This window comes from Ranitomeya variabilis, chromosome 2 (assembly GCF_051348905.1).
Source record: "Ranitomeya variabilis isolate aRanVar5 chromosome 2, aRanVar5.hap1, whole genome shotgun sequence".
Taxonomy (NCBI): domain Eukaryota; kingdom Metazoa; phylum Chordata; class Amphibia; order Anura; family Dendrobatidae; genus Ranitomeya; species Ranitomeya variabilis.
In genome coordinates this window covers 129096855-129120698 of record NC_135233.1, presented here as the reverse complement: position 1 = coordinate 129120698, position 23844 = coordinate 129096855, and the positions used below count along the sequence as shown (strand labels likewise).

The 23844-nt window shown below is 42.9% G+C and overlaps 1 protein-coding gene across 1 annotated transcript in view; it reads left to right on the top strand.

Annotated features, from left to right (window-relative positions):
* The window catches only part of CRIM1 (cysteine rich transmembrane BMP regulator 1), a 957989-nt gene that overhangs the window by 418293 nt on the left and 515852 nt on the right, over nucleotides 1-23844 (top strand). Inside the window, exon 3 of the mRNA XM_077283003.1 lies at nucleotides 2825-3067. Coding sequence (XP_077139118.1) covers nucleotides 2825-3067 — 243 coding nt within the window. The remainder of the gene's footprint in view (nucleotides 1-2824; nucleotides 3068-23844) is intronic.

The following is a 23844-nucleotide window of genomic DNA, read 5'->3' as shown; positions in this document are numbered from 1 at the left end:
TGAAATGCTTCTTACGAAGCCACTCCTTCGTTGCCCTGGCGGTGTGCTTTGGATCATTGTCATGTTGAAAGACCCAGCCACGTTTCATCTTCAATGCCCTTGCTGATGGAAGGAGGTTTGCACTCAAAATCTCACGATACATGGCCCCATTCATTCTTTCATGTACCCGGATCAGTCGTCCTGGCCCCTTTGCAGAGAAACAGCCCCAAAGCATGATGTTTCCACCACCATGCTTTACAGTAGGTATGGTGTTTGATGGATGCAACTCAGTATTCTTTTTCCTCCAAACACGACAAGTTGTGTTTCTACCAAACAGTTCCAGTTTGGTTTCATCAGACCATAGGACATTCTCCCAAAACTCCTCTGGATCATCCAAATGCTCTCTAGCAAACTTCAGACGGGCCCGGACATGTACTGGCTTAAGCAGTGGGACACGTCTGGCACTGCAGGATCTGAGTCCATGGTGGCGTAGTGTGTTACTTATGGTAGGCCTTGTTACATTGGTCCCAGCTCTCTGCAGTTCATTCACTAGGTCCCCCCGCGTGGTTCTGGGATTTTTTCTCACCGTTCTTGTGATCATTCTGACCCCACGGGGTGGGATTATGCGTGGAGCCCCAGATCGAGGGAGATTATCAGTGGTCTTGAATGTCTTCCATTTTCTAATTATTGCTCCCACTGTTGATTTCTTCACTCCAAGCTGGTTGGCTATTGCAGATTCAGTCTTCCCAGCCTGGTGCAGGGCTACAATTTTGTTTCTGGTGTCCTTTGACAGCTCTTTGGTCTTCACCATAGTGGAGTTTGGAGTCAGACTGTTTGAGGGTGTGCACAGGTGTCCTTTTATACTGATAACAAGTTTAAACAGGTGCCATTACTACAGGTAATGAGTGGAGGAAAGAGGAGACTCTTAAAGAAGAAGTTACAGGTCTGTGAGAGCCAGAAATCTTGATTGTTTGTTTCTGACCAAATACTTATTTTCCACCATAATATGCAAATAAAATGATAAAAAAACAGACAATGTGATTTTCTGGATTTTTATTTCTCAGTTTGTCTCCCATAGTTGAGGTCTACCTATGATGTAAATTACAGACGCCTCTCATCTTTTTAAGTGGTGGAACTTGCACTATTGCTGACTGACTAAATACTTTTTTGCCCCACTGTAGATAGACAGATGGATTCATAGATTGATAGTTAGACGGATAAATTCATAGATAGATGGATGGATTCATAGATAGATAGACGGATGGATTTATAGATAGGCAGCTGGATTCATAGATCGACTGATGGATTCATAAATAGATAGGCGGATGGATTCATAGATCAACTGATGGATTTATAGATAGACGGATGGATTCATAGATACATGGATAGATTAGTAGATAAATGGATAGATAGATGGATGGATTCATATATATATATATATATATATATATATATATATATATATATATATATATATATATACGGATGGATTCATAGATAGATGGATGGATGGATTCATACTTACAGTAGATAGATGGATGGATTCATAGATAGACGGATGGATGGATTCATAGATGGATGGATGGATGGATTCATAGATGGATGGATGGATGGATTCATAGCTAGATAGATGGATGGATTCATAGATAGATAGAAGGATTGATTCATAGATAGATAGACGGATGGATTCATAGATGGATGGATGGATGGATTCATAGCTAGATAGATGGATGGATTCATAGATAGATAGAAGGATTGATTCATAGATAGATAGACGGATGGATTCATAGATAGATGACCACAGCTGGGATATGTATAACCCACATGTGACTATCAATGAAAATGTTGAATTTCGGTAATAACTATGCAGACATCGGAGGGCTGTTCTTTAGAACCATACATGACTCTTTGAGGCGTCTCATTCATGTCTTTCTGGTATGTAAAGGGTGAGAGCAGACATTTTTGGAGCATCCTCGCTTCTCATCAGTGTGCTGTGTGTCACTAGCTCTGCTGACATAGCTGGTTCTACCTCAAGGGCACAGCATACCCATGTTGAACCTGTTAACCTGTGAGGTAGTCTCTATTAGCATATATATTGCTATGGCCATCATTATTAATATTAATGACTTAAGGTATGACTGTTTGCACTCGTCAGCTTAATTGCAAGTTCACACTATGAGATGGTCATAATGCCTGTCACCGCCGAAAATAAAATAGAGGTGTTCATGAAAGTCCATGTAATGTTTGATGTAGTATTAAGATCGGTTTCTGAATAAAACAAAAGCAGAGCAGAATATGCACAGAGCAGGAGACGGACCGTTGGACAGATTTACCTCTTTGTGTGGCCGATTAAGACTCTCTAATGTTCTAACTGGCGACCAATTATGAATGGGGCATTGCCAGCTTTTCTATTAGCCCCCGGCCGCACCACCTTGAGACACTTAATGGAAATCATTAAACGTGTGTTAACCTGTCAGATGTGTGGCAGAAATGTACATGTAGCCCAGACAAACCTATAGAGTGATACAGGTACAGCTCATCCGTGTATGTCAGCAATATTTGGGTCGGTACTTAGTGGAAAAACTCATCTTGTCAGACTTGATGGAAAAAAGTCTCAGCACTCCTTAACCTCAGTGAGTGAGGGCAAAATTATGCCCATTGAAACTTTTTGGTACATCACAGCTGACATGTGGATATTTCTTTTGTCCCAGCCATATGTATCCTTTAGACATGGCCCATGACAAGAGTGTGAATAGAGTCTTATACTAAGGTTGAGTAATAATTTGTAAGTTGATCAGAAGACTTAGCCGGGTTATCTAAACGCAGACTCCTTCTCTTCTTCCAGAGGAAAAGCCGGATTGCTCCACGGCCCGATGTGAAGTGCAGTTTTCACCACGCTGCGCAGAAGACTCCGTCCTTATTGAAGGCTACGCTCCTCCTGGGGAATGTTGCCCGCTGCCCAGCCGATGTGTGTGCAACCCAGCAGGATGCCTGCGGAAAGTCTGCCAGCCAGGCTACCTAAACATCGTTGTGTCGAAGGCATCAGGCAAGCCAGGGGAGTGTTGCGACCTCTATGAATGCAAACCAGGTAAAGTTCATTTTTGCTTACTCAGCTCTCAGTCACAAATCCATGCTCATAAAGGTGAAGGCGTAAGTGATGGCAGAATTTGTGTCACCGCCGACACCCTCCACATTCCCCAGCTCACACCACAGTACTTGTGACTGTTTCAGTGGAGCTGCCACGTGCCACGTTTTGCTCAGCATTCACATAACCTCCTGAACGTGTGATCTTTGCTAATGAAAAGTGTCAAGAGTTTACTACAGAATAATGTCTGCCCGATTTGTTTTTTAATGTAACGCTCCTTGTCCCCTTTACCGCTGCAACAGCGTTTAACCTCCAATAGATTGCACTAAATTACCAAATGTAAAGTTGCTTTTGCAGCGTTTATGGTGGAAGCCGCAGCTTAAACACACAATTAATGTTTGCAGAGTTTCCAGGTAAAAAGCTTTTCAATACAGAAAATTAAATTGCATTTAGAAGGAAAATGAAATGTGCGCGGAATTACACCTTAGACCCTGATATGTAGCCTTATAAATGGCTCATAATAACGGTGGCTTTACTCTCCTAAACAATGGAGACCTTAATAAGGGTGTGATGAAGACGTGTGTAGAAATTCTGACCACAGTATGAAATGTCAACAATAAATGTTTCTATAAGCTGCAGGAGTATAAATATCTAGATAAATATATGTAAATATATAGATAACATAATGTGAAATAATATCCGCAGGTACGGTATGCTAAGCTACCCTCATTCATGTTATATACATACAGTTCATTGTAGAACATAAAGGGGTGGTTCGAAAAATGCCTATTTAATTAATGTAATAATCTAATCACTTTCCTGATACACTTTAATTAAAATTTCCTACTATTCCCTCTCTAATCTAACTGCTTTATTTATTTTGTTTTATATTTTTGTACTACTTCCGCTGATGACGCTTCCTTTGAGATTCCCATTGCATGCTAAGCTAAGCGTCATCAGGGGGCTGAGGCTGCGGTCACTGGCGGGGTTAATCCCTGCTCTTCTAAGCAATTGTAGTTTGTCAATTCTGACACATGCTCAGTACATTCTGTCAGAAGTTTCTGTCACTAGCTCTCCAGTACTGTCACCCCAACTGTCACCAATCAATTTGTCATTTTAAAAGTTCTCCTTCGATTTAGATTCTTAAAAGTTTTTGCCACTGTGCAATATGCAGTGACAGTGCACTCCCTCACTGGCTCTGAGGAGAAGTAATGAGCCGGCAAGAGAGCGCACTGTCATTGTGCATTGTAAGATTATCTGGCATTATGCAGGAAAAGCAGAGACCAGTTCTGCTCCCGCAAGTCATATCAATTGAGAACTTTTACAGTTGCAGTCTGTCACCAGGTTTTTCCTACCCCAGCCAAGAGCAGCAAGATGTAGGATGAGAGATCTTGATTCCAGTTATGTATCACTTGCAGGACTGCTTGCTGTTGTTTTGATACAATTACTATTTTTTTCTCCTGCAGATCTACCAGTTCTCCTAATGCTCAGCTTTGTATAACCTCGTCCACACCACTGATTGACAGCTTTCTATGTACACTGTGCATAGACAGAAAGCGGTCAATTAGTGGTGGGGGAGAAGATATATAGAGCTCATGAATATGGTGAGCGTTATGGTAGCAGGGTTATTAGTCTGCTAATGATAATCTCCTACTACACTAAGTAGCCCAGTAAGTGATATTGCTGGAAACAGCATCTCTGTCTCTACAGTATGCTGCTTTCAGATTAAGTAGCAAAAGACTGGTGACAGTTTCGCTTTAAGAGAATAAAACAAAAATAAAAGCAAAGATAGCCTGACTACACCTGATATTGTTGTAGTCTGTTATCATGGAAACGCACAGGGTCAATATGCATAAAACTGTGGAAGATTTTGTGTACAGGTGTCATGTCAGAATTACTTACTGGTCTCAGTAACTCATGAAACTTATTGTTATTGCTTTTTAAAGAGGGTCTTTAATCTCTTGCGAGTTGTCATTGTATTTCTATGTAGTTCCAAGAAAAGATGCTCCGGCATTGTTGTTTCATGAGGTCTATAAGCATTTCCTCGTGTCAGGATCCCTGATTGGTCTCTTTAAGTCATGAATGTGTTTCATTTCTACACATTGTGATGCTGATGTTTGGAGTATGCAATGATGGAAGCCGGTGACTTCTCTCAGACTCAGAATGCCATGCTTCCATTCCATAAACAAGTACTTGGAAGTTAACTAGGTGGAGGAAAACTTTTGAAGATTGCCGTTTCTCAGCGTGCCTTCAAGTTCACAGTTTCTCTGAAGCACTGAAATGTGTGTGATGTTTTTTTTCACTCTCTGATGTTTCTCTATGGATTGCTAGCACATTAATTCACGGCTATAGATGCTATCACAGTGAATACCAAATGAATCAATACAAATACTAAGCCCTGGTTCCTAGCATTGTTAGCTGATATTGACAGTATTATATAGTGTTTTCTGTCTGCTGTTTTTGTGTCATAAACAACAAATATGAATGAAACTTACTATGTACCGGTATGTGATACAATAGCAGGGAGGAATATGAGGATAATCTTAGGTAGTCACAAAGAGTGCATGCTGCAAATTCCAATTTCTTCTCATACTTTCCACTTTTCAGAATATATTAACAATTTCTTTATTGTTTCTTATGCGAAGACTATAGAGTACAGTTATTAGCGTGCTCAAAGATATTCAGAGCCGCCACAGGGAATAAGAAAATACAGTGACTACTTGATTTATATTCATATCACACATGCAGTTAACAATAGTATTCCAGTAATAGTAATCTAGCTGGGAATCGACATTTAAAGGGTTATTTGTTGTGAATTCCGCTCTTGGGCTCCCTCCGGTGGTTATAAGTAGCATTTTTGTGAGTTCTGCTCTAGGGCTCCCTCCTGTGGTTTTGAGTGGTATGGCTGCTTCTTGGATTTAGCATCAGCAGCTGTTTTCACTGATCGTCTTTCTGGCTCTGCTATATTAGTCTGGCCTTTTCCCTAATTCAATGCCAGTTGTCAATTGTTGAGCTTGGAGTCATGGCTCTCTGAGGATTTCCCTGTCACTCTGACCATTTCAGCAAAGCTAAGTCCTTGCTTGTCTTTTTGCAGTTCACTTGTCGTGGACTTTGTTGTTTAGCACTTTCTATGTTTTGCTCAATTTTCAAGCTTATCAGTATGTATCTAGTCAGCTAAGCTGGAAGCTCTGGGCAGCAGAGTTTGCCCTCCACACCTTTAGTCAGGTGTGGAGATTTTTGCATTTCTCTGCGGTGGACTTTTTCTAGTTTTTATTACTGACCGCACAGTGTTCTGTCCTGTACTAATTCTTTCTAGCTAGTAGTGGCCTCCTTTGCTACCGTGTTTCCCCGAATATAAGCCAGTGTCTTATATTCTTTTTACCCCCAAAAGTCCCACTATGGCTTATTTTCGGGGTATGGCTTATATTAGCCAAAAAAAAAGGCGACTTTTTTTTTAACCAAAAAGTAGCTGTGCCATATAGTGCTCTGCACCGTTCATTATTGCCCCATAGCTGTGCCATACAGTGCTCTGCACCATTATTGCCCCATAGCTGTGCCATACAGTGCTCTGCACCATTATTGCCCCATAGCTGTGCCATACAGTGCTCTGCACCATTATTGCCCCATAGCTGTGCCATATAGTGCTCTGCACCGTCCATTATTGCCCCATAGCTGTGCCATACAGTGCTCTGCACCGTCCATTATTGCCCCATAGCTGTGCTGCTGCTGCAATAAAAATAATAAAACACATACTCACCTCTCTTGCTTGCAGCTCCTCAGCGTCCCGTCCCGGCGTCTCTCCGCACTGACTGATCAGGCAGAGGGCGCCGCGCACACTATATGCGTCATCGCGCCCTCTGACCTGCACAGTCAGTGAGGAGAGACGCCGGGAAGATGGCGCGACGCCCGGCGTGTGGAACGCGGACAGGTGAATATGTCATACTTACCTGCTCCCGGCGTCCCGCTCCTTCCCCCGGACAGCTGGTCTTCGGTGCCGCAGCCTCTTCCTCTGTCAGCGGTCACCGGCACCGCTGATTAGAGAAATGAATTATGCGGCTCCGCCCCTATGGGAGGTGGAGCAGCCTATTCATTTCTCTAATGAGCGGTCCCACGTGACCGCTGAACAGGGGAAGAGCTGCTGAGCCAATCAGCGCTCGAGATGCTGGGGAGCCGCTGGACCAATCAGAGCTTCGGCCGGGGCACACAGAAAGTTAACCCTGCACTCGGGGCCACTAAAGAGAGGACAGAGGGGACCGAGGCAGTCAAAAGGTACCATGGCTTATATTTTCCACGTGTTTCCCACTACGGCTTATTTTCGGGGTATGGCTTATATTAGCCGCCCCTTCTCTACCCCCCACTACGGCTTATTATCGGGGGTGGCTTATTTTCGGGGAAACACGGTAAATCTTGTTTCATACTACGTATGTCATTTCCTTCTCCTCTCACAGTCATTATTTGTGGGGGGCTGTCTATCCTTTAGGGATTTTCTCTGAGGCAAGATAGCTTTCCTGTTTCTACCTTTAGGGGTAGCTAGATCTCCGGCTGTGTCCAGGGAGTGACAGGAACATCCCACGGCTACTGCTAGTGTCTGTGTTAAGATCAGGATCTGCGGTCTGTATAGTTACCACCTGCTCAGAGCTAGTCGCATGTCGCTCCTTAATCACCAGACCATAACAGTACAACTGGCCAAAAATGAGCTGAATGCATCTCAAAAGAAGGAAAAGAAAAAGAGTTCTGAGCTATTTTTTTTTTCTTTAGTCTGTTTTGTCTTTTTCCTTCCTCTTAATCTCTGGGTGATTCAGGATTTGGATGTGGGCATGGATGTTCAGGGGTTGTTTTCTCGTGTGGATCAGCTTGCTGCAAGAGTACAGAGTATTCAAGATTATGTTGTTCAGACTCCGGCCTTAGAGCCTAGAATTCCTACTCCAGATTTGTTTTACGGGGATAGATCTACGTTTTTGAACTTTAAAAATAACTGCAAGTTTTTTGCTCTGAAACCCCGTTCCTCTGGTGACCCCATTCAGCAAGTAAAAATAGTTATTTCTCTGCTGCGTGGTGACCCTCAGGACTGGGCATTCTCCCTTGAGTCAGGGGATCCGGCATTGCTTAATGTAGATGCATTTTTTCAATCGCTTGGATTATTGTATGACGAACCTAACTCTGTAGAGCATGCTGAGAAAACACTGTTGGCCCTGTGTCAGGGTCAGGAAGCGGCAGAATTATACTGCCAGAAATTTAGAAAATGGTCTGTGCTCACTAAATGGAATAAGGACGCTCTGGCAGCAATTTTCAGAAAGGGTCTTTCTGAAGCCCTTAAAGATGTTATGGTGGGGTTCCCCACGCCTGTTGGTTTGAGCGAATCTATGTCTCTGGCCATTCAGATTGATCGGCGCCTGCGCGAACGCAAAGTGGTGCACCATATGGCAGCGTCCTCGGAGCAGAGTCCTGAGCCCATGCAATGTGATAGGATTTTGACTAGAGCGGAACAGAGGGGATACAGATGTCAGAATGGGCTGTGTTTTTACTGTGGGGATTCTGCTCATGCTATTTCTGATTGCCCTAAGCGTATTAAGAGGGTCGCTAGATCTGTTACCATTAGTACTGTGCAGCCTAAGTTTCTCCTGTCTGTGACCCTGATTTGCTCATTGTCATCTTTCTCTGTCATGGCATTTGTGGATTCAGGCGCTGCTCTGAACTTAATGGACTTAGAATTCGCTAGGCGCTGTGGTTTTTCTTTGCAGCCTTTGCAGAGTCCCATACCCTTAAGGGGTATTGATGCTACACCGTTGGCCAAGAATAAACCTCAGTATTGGACTCAGCTGACTATGTGCATGGCTCCAGCACATCAGGAAGATTGCCGTTTTCTGGTGTTGCATAATTTACATGATGTTGTTGTACTGGGTTTTCCATGGTTACAAGTACACAATCCAGTGCTGGATTGGAAATCAATGTCTGTGACTAGTTGGGGTTGTCAAGGGGTACATAGTGATGTTCCTTTAATGTAAATTTCCTCTTCCCTCTCTTCTGATGTTCTTGAATTTTTGTCAGATTTCCAGGATGTATTTGATGAGCCCAAGTCCAGTTCCCTTCCTCCACATAGGGACTGTGATTGTGCTATTGACTTGATTCCTGGCTGTAAGTTCCCTAAGGGCCGACTTTTCAACCTGTCTGTGCCTGAACATACCGCCATGCGGAGCTATGTAAAGGAGTCTTTAGAGAAGGGGCATATTCGGCCGTCTTCGTCACCATTGGGAGCGGGATTCTTTTTTGTTGCCAAGAAGGATGGCTCCTTGAGACCCTGTATTGATTATCGCCTTCTTAATAAGATCACGGTCAAATTCCAATACCCTTTTCCTTTGCTCTCTGATTTGTTTGCTCGGATTAAGGGGGCTAGTTGGTTTACCAAGATTGACCTTCGAGGGGCATATAATCTTGTTCGTATTAAACAGGGTGACGAATGGAAAACTGCATTTAATACGCCCGAAGGCCATTTTGAATACCTGGTGATGCCTTTCGGGCTTTCTAATGCTCCTTCTGTATTTCAGTCCTTTATGCATGATATTTTCCGCAATTATCTTGACAAATTCTTGATTGTGTATTTGGATGATATTTTGATTTTTTCCAATGATTGGGAGTCTCATGTGAAGCAGGTCAGGATGGTATTCCAGATCCTACGTGATAATGCTCTATTTGTGAAGGGGTCTAAGTGCCTATTTGGAGTTCAGAAGGTCTCTTTTTTGGGGTTTATTTTTTCTCCTTCGTCTATAGAAATGGATCCTGTTAAGGTCCAAGCCATTCATGACTGGATTCAACCCACATCTGTGAAGAGCCTTCAGAAATTTTTGGGCTTTGCTAATTTTTATCGCCGTTTCATTGCCAACTTCTCTAGTGTGGTTAAACCCCTGACCGATTTGACGAAGAAAGGCGCTGATGTGACTAATTGGTCCTCTGAGGCTGTTGAGGCCTTTCAGGAGCTTAAACGCCGATTTACTTCTGCCCCTGTCTTGCGTCAGCCGGATGTTTCTCTTCCTTTTCAGGTTGAGGTTGACGCTTCTGAGATTTTGCAGGGGCCGTTTTGTCACAGAGGAATTCTGATGGTTCCTTGATGAAGCCATGTGCCTTCTTTTCCCGAAAGTTTTCGCCTGCGGAACGCAATTATGATGTCGGCAATCGGGAGTTGTTGGCTATGAAGTGGGCATTTGAGGAGTGGCGACATTGGCTTGAGGGAGCCAAGCACCGCATTGTGGTCTTGACCGATCATAAGAATCTGATTTACCTCGAGTCGGCCAAGCGGCTGAACCCTAGACAGGCTCGGTGGTCCCTGTTTTTCTCCCGTTTTGATTTTGTGGTCTCATATCTTCCAGGATCTAAGAATGTTAAAGCGGATGCCCTCTCTAGGAGTTTTTTGCCTGATTCTCCTGGAGTCCTTGAGCCGGTTGGCATTCTTAGGGAAGGGGTGATTCTGTCTGCCATCTCCCCTGATTTGCGGCGGGCACTTCAGGAATTTCAGGCTGATAAACCTGACCGCTGTCCTGTGGGGAAGCTGTTTGTTCCTGATAGATGGACAAGTATGGTAATTTCTGAGGTCCATTGTTCTGTGTTGTCCGGTCATCCTGGGATTTTTGGTACCAGAGATTTGGTTGCTAGGTCCTTTTGGTGGCCTTCCTTGTCGCGGGATGTGCGTTCTTTTGTGCAGTCCTGTGGGACTTCTGCCCGGGCTAAGCCTTGCTGTTCCCGCGCTAGTGGGTTGCTTTTGCCTTTGCCTGTCCGGGAGAGGCCTTGGAAGCATATTTCCATGGATTTTATTTCGGATCTACCTGTGTCCCAGAGGATGTCTGTTATCTGGGTGGTTTGTGACCGGTTCTCTAAAATGGTCCATTTGGTACCTTTGCCTAAATTGCCTTACTCCTCTGATTTGGTTCCATTATTTTTTCAGCATGTGGTTCGTTTGCATGGCATTCCAGAGAATATTGTGTCTGACAGAGGTTCCCAGTTTGTTTCCAGGTTTTGGCGGGCCTTTTGTGCTAAGATGGGCATTAATTTGTCTTTTTCTTCAGCGTTCCATCCTCAGACAAATGGCCAAACTGAGCGAACTAACCAAACCTTGGAAACCTATTTGAGATGCTTTGTGTCTGCTGATCAGGATGATTGGGTGGCTTTCTTGCCATTGGCCGAGTTTGCCCTTAATAATCGGGCCAGTTCGGCTACTTTGGTTTCGCCTTTCTTTTGTAATTTTGGTTTCCATCCTCGTTTTTCTTCAGGGCAGGTTGAGCCTTCTGATTGTCCTGGTGTGGATTCTGTGATGGACAGGTTGCAGCAGATTTCGACTCATGTGGTAGACAATTTGACGTTGTTTCAGGAAAAGGCTCAGCGTTTTGCTAACCGCCGTCAGTGTGTTGGTCCTTCGCTTCGTGTGGGGGATTTGGTCTGGTTATCCTCTCGTCATGTTCCTATGAAGGTTTCTTCCCCTAAGTTCAAGCCTCGGTTTATTGGTCCTTATAAGATTTCTGAGATTATCAATCCAGTGTCTTTTCGTTTGGTCCTTCCAGCCTCTTTTGCCATCCACAATGTTTTCCATAGATCTTTGTTGCGGAGATATGTGGTACCCGTTGTTCCATCTGTTGATCCTCCTGCCCCGGTGTTGGTTGAGGGGGAGTTGGAATATGTGGTTGAGAAAATTTTGGATTCTCGTTTTTCGAGGCGGAGGCTTCAGTATCTTGTCAAGCGGAAGGATTATGGCCAGGAGGATAATTCTTGGGTTGTTGCCTCCGATGTCCATGCCGCCGATTTGGTTCGTGCTTTTCATTTGGCTCGTCCTGATCGGCCTGGGGGCTCTGGTGAGGGTTCGGTGACCCCTCCTCAAGGGGGGTACTGTTGTGAATTCCGCTCTTGGGCTCCCTCCGGTGGTTATAAGTAGCATTTTTGTGAGTTCTGCTCTTGGGCTCCCTCCTGTGGTTTTGAGTGGTATGGCTGCTTCTTGGATTTAGCATCAGCAGCTGTTTTCACTGATCGTCTTTCTGGCTCTTCTATATTAGTCTGGCCTTTTCCCTAATTCAATGCCAGTTGTCAATTGTTGAGCTTGGAGTCATGGCTCTCTGAGGATTTCCCTGTCACTCTGACCATTTCAGCAAAGCTAAGTCCTTGCTTGTCTTTTTGCAGTTCACTTGTTGTGGAGTTTGTTGTTTAGCACTTTCTATGTTTTGCTCATTTGTCCAGCTTTTCAGTATGTATCTAGTCAGCTAAGCTGGAAGCTCTGGGCAGCAGAGTTTGCCCTCCACACCTTTAGTCAGGTGTGGAGATTTTTGCATTTCTCTGCGGTGGACTTTTTCTAGTTTTTATTACTGACCGCACAGTGTTCTGTCCTGTACTAATTCTTTCTAGCTAGTAGTGGCCTCCTTTGCTAAATCTTGTTTCATACTACGTATGTCATTTCCTTCTCCTCTCACAGTCATTATTTGTGGGGGGCTGTCTATCCTTTGGGGATTTTCTCTGAGGCAAGATAGCTTTCCTATTTCTACCTTTAGGGGTAGCTAGATCTCTGGCTGTGACGAGGTGTCCAGGGAGTGACAGGAACATCCCACGGCTACTGCTAGTGTCTGTGTTAAGATCAGGATCTGCGGTCTGTATAGTTACCACCTGCTCAGAGCTAGTCGCATGTCGCTCCTTAATCACCAGACCATAACAGTTATTCTCAATTGTGTCTTGAGCAGCTCACAGTTTTCCAGTCTCCTTATTTACGGGTTGCTGGTGGGCGGCCATTCCTCCTTGGGTGACAGTTCTGCTCAGCTTATCCTTGTCACAATAACAGTCTGTCAGGGCTTGCTTTACACTATTATCACTATCTTTGCATGCAGCGATAACTGTACCTTTGAACAAGCTCACAGCTTGTGAAAGTTAGCGCAGTGACTAGGAGAGCTGCTCTACGAAATACCAACATTTTGCAGGATTGATAATAGCAGCTTAGTCAGGAGTTGAGAGGGAGGGGGATGGAGGTGAGCAGCTAATTGCTGTATAAAAATCAATGGACTATAGAGAGGTAGCAGTGTTTTAGGAGTTAACTAACAGTTAACAGTTTGGAATGTAGCTGCTGTGCATATTTGGACAGACTCAGGTGGTCGATCTCCTATGGACACTATGTAAGAGTAAAGCTATAATTGCAGGAGAAAAATACCTGATAGAAAAAGCAAATCAAGTGCAAACTTGCTTATTTTTTTACTGTCTAGCTAAAGCAATGTGATAACATGAGAGTATCCCTTAAAGGGAACCTGTCACCCCCAAAATCGAATGTGAGCTAAGCCCACCGGCATCAGGGGCTTATCTACAGCATTCTGAAAAATGAGAAAACGAGGTTAGATTATGCTCACCTGAGCGGGTGGTTTGATCTGATGGGCGTCGTAGTCCGGTCCAGGGGCCTCCCATCTTCATAGGATGACGTTCTCTTGTCTTCACGCTGCGGCTCCCGCACAGGCGTACTTTGTCTACCCTGTTGAGGGCAGAGCAAAGTACTGCAGTACGCAGGCGCTGGGCCTCTCTGACGTTTCCCTGCGCCGGTGCCGCAACGTGAAGACAAGAAGAGGACGTCATCGTAAGAAGATGGGAGGCCCCGGACCGGACCGCGACGCCCAACGGACCGGACCGCAGCAGGACCGCCCCCGGGTAAGTATAATCTAACCTCTTTTTCTCATCTTTCAGGTTACATCGGGGGCTTATCTTCAGCATTCCAGAATGCTGTAGATAAGCCCCTGATGCTGGTGAGCTTAGCTCACCCTCAATTTTGGGGGTGACAGGTTCCCTTTAAAGCAATTATTTAACATGTTACTTTTAAATGTGCATTATAAAACTGTGTTATCTGTAATTGCCTAATCTAAGGCATGTCCCTAAATTTTTACCTTCACTGTGAAGAGGTGTCCTGCAATTAAATATTGCATTTTACTGTTAGAACATGCAAATATTTTAATTTCAATCATTGTAACAAGGGCTCCCGTACCTAGATATTAATTATATACTTGTTGTAGTGCCCCCTGGTGTTCTTTTCATTCTCTTTTGGAATGTCCACCTTTCGGATTTTATGCACCGATTCTTTATTACTGACCTGCACAATGGCCCCAGTAGAGTAACTCTTCTGCCTATGTCCCTGTGTAAGAGGATCTCAACGATGGGACTGAGCTATGTAGCATGTGTGACCATTAGCGCCGGACACATCAGGAGGACGTTCTGAGAAAGGATAGACGAAAATCCGGAAGTTCTATGACAAGTATCTGCACTCCATTACAACCCTGATCACTTTACTCACCTTTGCTGATATTTCTGTTGAGAAATTAGTTAGCTAGAAAGCCATTTCCTATGACATACAGTACTTGGCATTCATCCATACTTTATAGGGCACCTCTGCTCTACTTGTATGCTTCGTACAGCCCACCAGCAAGACAGTGCAGGACAGTGCAGAGAGAGATGATTCCCATGACAAGAAAGAAGAAATGGCTGGAAACTTGGTAGTGAGAAAAAGATGTCAAGTCGTAACACTGATACACTGACATTTCTCTGTAAATCTGAAATTTCACTTTAGGAAGGTCGCACACCACTGACATTCACAGTCTGAATACGGGTTGCAGTGTCCAGGCCGGCTGCGGGTCTCCTGACCCGAAAACAGTAGCCTCATAAGCATATAGGAAGGGATCCATCCTTATAGTGTTGTACTCGCTGTCTTCAATAATGCCATAGACAATGAATAAAACGGTAGTGCGCATACGTGACCACCGCTCCATTCTAATGGGGGACACAGGACCTTTGTTCTTCTGCTTGTAGATAGTAAATATCTATGGTCAAATCCCTTGACTGTGTTCATACATTAAAATTATTCACCATAGTAAATCAGTGAGGGGGAAGTTGTGAATTGATTCACAAATCAAGATTAAGGTCAATTGTTTTTCTATTTGTGGCAATTACACCCATAGGAATCTCTGATTAAAGGGAATCCGTCACAAGTTTTTTTCTATATAATTTGACAGTAGCATAATATAGAGACAGACACCCTGATTCCAGCAATTTGTCACTTACTGAGCTGCTTGCTGTAGTTATGATAAAATCACTGCTTTATCTGCAGGAGATTATCACTAGGGGACTAGTTAACCTACTGCCATGTAGTCCTCCATGTTCTCTGTATAACCCCGCCCCTACCACTGATTGGCAGTTTTCTGTGTACACTACACATAGGTAGAAAGCTTCCAATCAGTGGTGGGGGCGGGGCTATACAGAGCCCAGCATTCAGAGAACTGGTAGATCTGCAGCAGAGATAACTGATTTTATCAAGCCTGCAGCAAGCAGAGCAGCAAGTGATACATCGCTGGAATCAGGGTCTCTGCCCCAACAGTGTGCTGATCTCCGATGACAGATTGCCCTTAAAGAAATCAGAATATGAAATTTAGAGGTAAATTCTAACGTTTGGACTGATAGGAAAATCCACACATGGGCTTGTTCTGCGATTAGATTTTGAAGCATGTTTCTCAATCTCTGTTTTTGTTATTATATTTTTTTTATTTTTCTGCATCAAGGGTAACATGTCATTGATGGAGATGTGCTCCGTTAGGAAAAATGATGAGAATGCAAGGCTGTAAGGCTACAAGACTTAGCATTGTTATCCCAACCCATTGATAACCTGACATTCTGGCATTCCTTTTCAATGCATCTATCATTCTATATTGAAAATGTGTCATACTTTGCAAGCGAGAAATGAGATGTGAGTTTCAAAGGAATCTATACTTAGCAATATTTCTTTATGACTTCCTAAAGTAAAGCATTTAATTCTAATAAATCATTTGCAAGTCAGAAGTTGCAGAACAGCTCACTTCAAAAGAATTAAACGGTAAAAATGACCCCAATTCAAAGACCTTGTAGCAAGAGGTAAAAGATAAGGGACAATTCAGTAGGTGCAGACAAAGGGATGCTGTAAAGGAGTTTAGAAGTCATCCCTCTTTATATGGATTACTTAAAAGACTGGAAATTGAAAAACTATCTACAGTGTAATTGTGCCTGAATATTTATCAACAAGGGCCAAAGGCAGAAAAGTTCACACAGACAAAAAAAATGGTAAAATTTGCAAAATTATATTAAACGGTAATAGTACCTCATAAGATTCTGTATAAATTATATATATATATATATATATATATATATATATATATATATATATATATATATATATATATATATATATATCTATATATATAATTGTCTAAGGGTTTTTCCGTCTGTCTGTCTGTCTGTCTGTCTTTCTGTCTGTCTGTCTGTCTGTCTGTCCTGGAAATCCTGGCCTGGCGGCCTCGACCAATCAGAGACGGGCACAGCATGGCGACGATGATGTCATAATGGAAATCCCACGTCTCTGATTGGTCGAGGCCGCCAGGCCTCGATCAATCAGCGATGGGCACAGTATCGACGTAGATGTCATAATGGTTGCCATGGCGACGATGATGTCATAAAGGTTGCCTCGACCAATCAGCGACGGGCACAGTCTGTCGCGAATTCTGGCATCATCATTGTCCATATACTGCGGGGACATGCATATTCTAGAATACCCGATGCGTTAGAATCGGGCCACAGTCTAGTATATATATATATATATATATATATATATATATATATATATATATATATATATTGTAGCATAGCGCCTACTACGTGTCTTGGGGAACACTCACTTGGCACGGGATTAACGCACTCGGGCACGGATTTCTATCAAAAACAGTCTCTTAGGTTTATTTCGCACAACATAAACCACATCCACAGGAACTTAGTAACAGCTTGAACAGTATCTGGACATATTCAACTTTACCACAGTTCGTCTCTGACCCCGGTCAGCATTGCACACGGTTTTCAGACTGTTACCCGTTGGCAACCTTGACGGGTTCCTGGACACCTCTTGGCCTCAGAGGTGCCCCAGACACAGTGTCTCTCTCTTTCTTTCGCTCTGACCCGGTCAGTACAACACACGGATCTTCATCCGTTACCTGTTGGTGCCGTACAGGTTCTCGGATACCTCTCTTCCTCAGAGGCATCCTTCAAACATTCTCACTCTGTCTTTCCTTTTCTCTGAGCCCAGTCAGTACAACACAAATCTCCATTCGTTACCTGCCATTGCCGCATAGGTTCTCGGATACCTCTCTTCACCAGAGGCATCCTTCCGACATTCTCACTCTGACCCCGGTCAGTACAACACGGATCTCCATCTGTTCCACAGCCTGGTCTGTGCGAGGTCCAGAGCCCCTGCCATGTTCTCTCCAGGGAGCCGCCACTCCCAACACATGGGGCTCTCTCCACGACCTTCCAGCACAGACCATTCAGATCCACACTCAGAGCCCATGTGACCACTTGGTGAGAAGGTAACAACTGGTGGCACAATTATTAGAAAATGGAAAAAAAAAATGACTGTCTCTCTTTGTGGGGTAATCATGAATCTAAGAAAGGTTAGGAATCAGCCCAGAATTTCACAGGAGGACCTGGTCAATAGCCTGAAGAGAGCTGGAACCACAGTTTCAAACATTACTATGGGTAGCACACTATGCCATCATGGATAAAAATCCTGCAGGGCATGCCAGGTCCCCCTGCTCATGCCAGCACATGTTCAGACCCGTTTTAAGTTTGCCAATGACCATCTGGATGATCCAGAGGAGGCATGGGAAAAGGTCATGTGGTCAGATGAGACTAAACTAGAACTTTTTGTTATCAACTCAACTCACCATGTTTAGAGGAAGAAGAAAAATGAGTACAACCCCAAGAACACCATCCCAACAGTGAAGCATGGGCGGGGCATCATACTTTGGGGTTGCATTTCTGCAAAGGGGACAAGATGACTGCACCATATTGAAGGGAGGATGGATGGGGTCATGGGATTTTGGCCAACAATTTCCTTGCCTCAGTAAAAGCATTGAACATGGGTCGTGGCTAAGTTTTCCAGTATGACAATGATCCGAAACACACTGCCGAGGCAACTAAGGAGTGGCTCCGTAAAAAAGATTTCAAGGTCCTGGAGTGGCTTAGACCTGAACTCAATAGAAAATCTTTGGAGGGAGCCAAAACCAATGTTGCCCAGCAACTGCCCTGAAACCTGAAAGATCTGGAGATGATCTGTATGGAGGAGTGGGCTAAAATCCCTGCTGCAGTGTGTGCAAACTTGGTCAAGAACTATAGGAAACGTCTGACCTCGGTAGTTGCAAACAAAGGTTTCTGTACCAAATATTAAGTTCTGTTTTTCTATTGTATCAAATACTTATTTCATACAATAAAATACAAATTAATTATGTAAATATCATACAATGTGATTTTCTGGATTTTTATTTTAGATTTTGTCTCTCACAGTTGGCGTAAACATGCAAAAATCGGCAGTCTATCAAATATTTATTTATATATATATATATATATATATATATATATATATATATAGAGAGAGGAAAGTATATAATAATTAGTGATGAGCGAGTATACTCGTTGCTCGGAAGGTCTCCGAGTATTTGTGACTGCTCAGAGATTTAGTTTTTGTTGACGCAGCTGCATGATTTATGGCTTCTAGCCAGCCTGAGTACATGTGGGGGTAGCCTGGTTCCAAGGGAATCCCCACATGTATTCAAGCTGTCTATCAGCTGTAAATCATGCAGCTGAGGCAACAAAAACTAAATCTCCGAGCACTTACAAATGCTCGGAGACCCACCCGAGCAACGAGTATACTCGCTCATCACTAATAACAATACATAGTGCTCTCTGTCTTTTGAAATTCATTAAGGAAGTATTCACTATTCTGACATTTAAGGAGTGCCTACAAAATATAGCCTCCTCCTTAACTTTTTACTTATTTTGTTATGTTACAACCTTTGTTTAAATATTTTTGTAATCCAATTTGTGTGTAATGCATCAGCACTAAATAGTCTAAGATGGTGAAGTGAAGTGAGAAAATATAGTCATAAATGTATGGGATCAAATAAATAAAAATTTGCATGTACATATGTATTCACCCCTTTTGTAATGAAACCCCTTAAAATTTCTTTTGCTAGCAATAAACTTCATATGTCACATGCTTAGTGACAGGAAGTCCACCTGTGTGCAATCAAAGTGTCACATGGCTGTCAGTATATACACTTTAGCTTTACTGAAAGGCCACAGAGGCCTCAACGCCAGGAAGCAAGAGGAACCACTAGCCAAACACCATGAAGACCAAGGAAATCTCCAAGCAAGTCAAGGTGTTGAGAAGAACAAGTCAGGATTGGGTTATAACAAAAAAAAATATCCCAATCTCTGATGATCCCCTGAAGCACCATCAAATTTGTTATCTCTAAATGGAAAGAACATGGTACGGCAACAAACCTGCCACCCACCAAAATTCTCAGCCCAGGAATTAACCCCTTTCCGACATCGGGTGTAATAGTACACTGATCTCGGACTCTCCCTGTTCGGTGCCCCGCGCCGGAGCCCGCACCTTTCTGGGCACATGACAGCTGATATATACAGCTGACGAGTGCCCGCAACAGCCGCGTGTGGAATCACAATCCACCCGCAGCTGTTAACTAGTTAAATGCCACAAGCACGTCGGAAACCCCTCCCGTCGGTGACCTCACACGTGATCGCTTGTCACTGATGGATTGGCATGACAAGTAGAGGTCTCCATACAATGGTGACACATATGGATATGTGTGTGGTATTTCCTGAAGAAGAAGTCATATATAAATTTTGAAACGCATTGAATAAAACCACCATTCCTTTTCATCAATACGTACGGATTTCCATTTGTTCAGCAGTGCTGACAATATCCGCAAAAATCCTTTGTATGGTTCCTGATATGGTCAGTCCTTGACCCGTGGATCTGAGGCGCTATCAAAGGGGCACCAGGTGAGCAGTTTTCTGAATAACAGATTCTGAAATTGTCGGGTAAGACCCTATGTGCGCTTCTTCTCTCCTTTTCTCTTCTTTGTTTGAACCAGAGGTCACCAGCAGATCTCTATGGTTGTCATAGCCAGATTGCTATGAGAGCCCTCCGGTGGTCGGTGCACATTGCAATTGAGCATTTCTGCTACATACAGGTGATCTGATCATCACCTGTATTTAGCAGAGACGATCAGATAACTGCAGCTGTTAGTCTCCCAAAAAAACTATTGAAGCATGCAAAAAGTAAAAAAAAAAAGTTTTTAAAAATATTTAAAAAATAAAAAATATATGAAAGTTCAAATCACCCCACTTTTGCCCAATTCAATTTAAAACAAAAAGAAAATCAAATATACACATATTTGGCATCGCTGCGTTCAGAATAGCCCGATCTATCAATGAAAAAAAAAAATTAAGCCGATTGTTAAACAATGTAACAAGAAAAAAAGTCAAAACGTCAGAATTACGTTTTTTGGTCACCACAACATTGCACTAAAATGCAAGAACAGTTGATCAAAAGATCATATCTGCACCAAAATGGTATAATTAAAAATGTCAGCTTGACGCGCAAAAAATATGTCCTCACCCAACTCAAGATCATGAGAAATGGAGACGCTACTGGTATTGGATTTTTTTTTTTTTACAAATTTGGAATTTTTTTTCACCATTTAAATAAAAAAGAACCTAGACATGTTTGGTGTCTATGAACTTGTAATGACCTGGAGAATCATAATGGCAGGTCAGTTTTAGCATTTAGTGAACATGGTAAAAAAAAGCAACACAAAAACAACTGTGGGATTGCATTTTGTTTTTTGCAGTTTCATCGCACTTGGAATTTTTTTCCTGTTTTCAGTGAATGATGTGTTAAAACCAATGGTGTTGTTCAAAAGTACAACTCATCCCACAAAAAACAAGCCCTCACATGGTCATTTTGATCAAAAAATAAAAAAGTTATGGCTCTGGGTAGAAGGGGAGCAAAAAACGAAAAAGCAAAAACAAAAATGCATCTTGTCGTTAAGAGGTTAATCAGAGAGGCAGAACAGAGATGAAAGGTAACCCTAAAGGTACTGCAGAGTTTCCAAGCAGAGGCTTTCCATACAATCACAATAAGCTGTACAGTTTATAAAAGTGGCCTTTATGGAAGAGTGGGCAGAAAAAAAGCCTTTACTTATACACAAGAAGGGTAAGGTTCGTTTTGAGTTTGCCAAACGACATGTGGGAGACTCCCCAAATGTATTTCACAAGGAACTTTTTTGCCACAAAGGTAAACACTATGTCCAACACAGCTCATCATCGAAATAACACCATCCCCTCAGTGAAACATGATGGCGGCAGCACCATTCTGTGGGGATATTTTCGGGCAGCAGGGACAGGGAAAATGGTCTGAGTCGAAGGGAAGATGGATGGTGATGCAAAATACAAGGATATTCTTCCGCAAAACCCGGTTCAGTCTGTCAGTGATTTGAGCCTGGGACGGAGGTTCACCTTCCAACAAGATAATGACCCATAGCATACTGCTAAAGCAACACTTGAGTAATAATTTTATTTATATAAGGCCAACATATTCTGCTGCGCTTTACATTATAGAGGGGACTTGTACAGACAATAGACATTATAGCATAAAAATAAACACAGATCAATACAGATACCAAGACGAATGAGGGCCCTGCTCGCAAGCTTACAAACTATGAGGAAAAAGGAGACACACGAGAGGTGAATGGTAACAATTGCTTTCATTGTTTGGACCAGCCATAGTGCAAGAATCGGGTGTTCATGTAAAGCTGCATGAACCAGTTAACATCCTAAATACACTGTGTGCAGAATTATTAGACAAGTTGTATTTTGATCACATGATACTTTTTATACATGTCCTACTCTAAGCTGTTCAGGCTTGAGAGCCAACTACCAATTAAGTAAATCAGGTGATGTGCATCTCTATAATGAAGAGGGGTGTTGTCTAATAATATCAAAACCCTATAAAAGGTGTGCTTAATTATTAGGCAACTTCCTTTTCTTTGGCAAAATGGGTCAGAAGAGAGATGTCCATGGCTCTGAAAAGTCCAAAATTGTGAGAAGTCTTGCAGAGCGAAGCAGCAGTCTTGAAATTGCCAAACTTTTGAAGCGTGATCACCGAACAATCAAGCGTTTCATGGCAAATAGCCAACAAGGTCGCAAGAAGCGTGTTGGGCAAAAAAGGCACAAAATAACTACCCATGAATTAAGGAAAATCAAGCTTGAAGCTGCCAAGATGCCATTTGCCACCAATTTTGTCATATTTCAGAGCTACAACGTTACTGGATTAATAAAAAGCACAAGGTGTGCGATACTCAGGGACATGGCCAAGGTAAGGAAGGCTGAAAAACGACCACCTTTGAACAAGAGACCTAACATAAAACGTGAAGACTGGGCCAATAAATATCTTAAGACTGACTTTTCAAAGGTTTTATGGACTGATGAAATGAGAGTGACTCTTGATGGGCCAGATGGATGGATCAGTAAAGGGCAGAGAGCTTCACTCCGACTCAGAAGCCAGCAAGGTGGAGGTGGGGTACTGGTATGGGCTGGTATCATCAAAGATGAACTTGTGGGACCTTTTCAGGTTGAGGATGGAGTGAAGCTCAACTCCCAGACCTACTGCCAGTTTCTGGAAGACAACTTCTTCAAGCAGTGGTACAGGAAGAAGTCGATATCGTTCAAGAAAAACATGATTTTCATGCAGGACAATTCTCCATCACATGCCTCCAACTACTCCACAGCGTGGCTGGCCAGTAAAGGTCTCAAAGAAGAAAAAATAATGCATGGCCCCCTTGTTCACCTGATCTAAACCCCATAGAGAACCTGTGGTCCCTCATAAAATGTGAGATCTACAGGGAGGGAAAACAGTCCACCTCTCGGAACAGTGTCTGGGAGGCTGTGGTGGCTGCTGCACGCAATGTTGGTCGTAAACAGATCAAACAACTGACAGAATCTACTGTATGGATGGAGGCTGCTGAGTGTCATCATAAAGAAAGGTGGCTATATTGGTCACTAATTTTTTGGGGTTTTGTTTTTGCATGTCAGAAATGTTTATTTCTAAATTTTGTGCAGTTATATTGGTTTACCTGGTGAAAATAAACAAGTGAGATGGGAATATATAATATATTTGGTTTTTATTAAGTTGCCTAATAATTCTGCACAGTAATAGTTACCTGCACAAACAGATATCCTCCTAAGATAGCCAAATCTAAAAAAAAACCACTCCAACTTCCACAAATATTAAGCTTTGATATTTATGAGTCTTTTGGGTTGATTGAGAACATAGTTGTTGATCAATAATAAAAATAATCCTCTAAAATACAACTTGCCTAATAATTCTGCACACAGTGTATGTAACAGTACAGACACAGAGGGCTATTACATGCATAGAGCGTATGAGAACATGATACGAGGAACCTGATTATGGTTTCAGTTTTTTGAATGGGCCACACAGAGATAGTTAGGTTAATGCGTTGAGGCGGTAGGCCAGTCAGAACAAATGTGTTTTTAGGGCACTCTTAAAACTGTGTGGACTGGGGATTAATCGTATTAACCTAGGCATTCCAAAGAATTGGTGCAGCACGTTAAAAGTCTTGGAGACGGGAGTGGGAGGTTCTGATTATTGAGGATGTTAACCTCAGGTCATTAGCAGAACAGAGAGCACTGGTAGGGTGGTAGGCTGAGACCAGGGAGAAGATTTAGGGTGGTGCTGAGCCATGGAGTGCTTTGTGGATGAGGGTAGTAGTTTTGTACTGGATTATGGAGTGGATGGGTAACCAGTGTAATGACTGGCACAAGGTAGAAACATCAGTATAGTAGAGAGTTAAAATAGTCCAGAAGAGAATGAATAAGAGAAA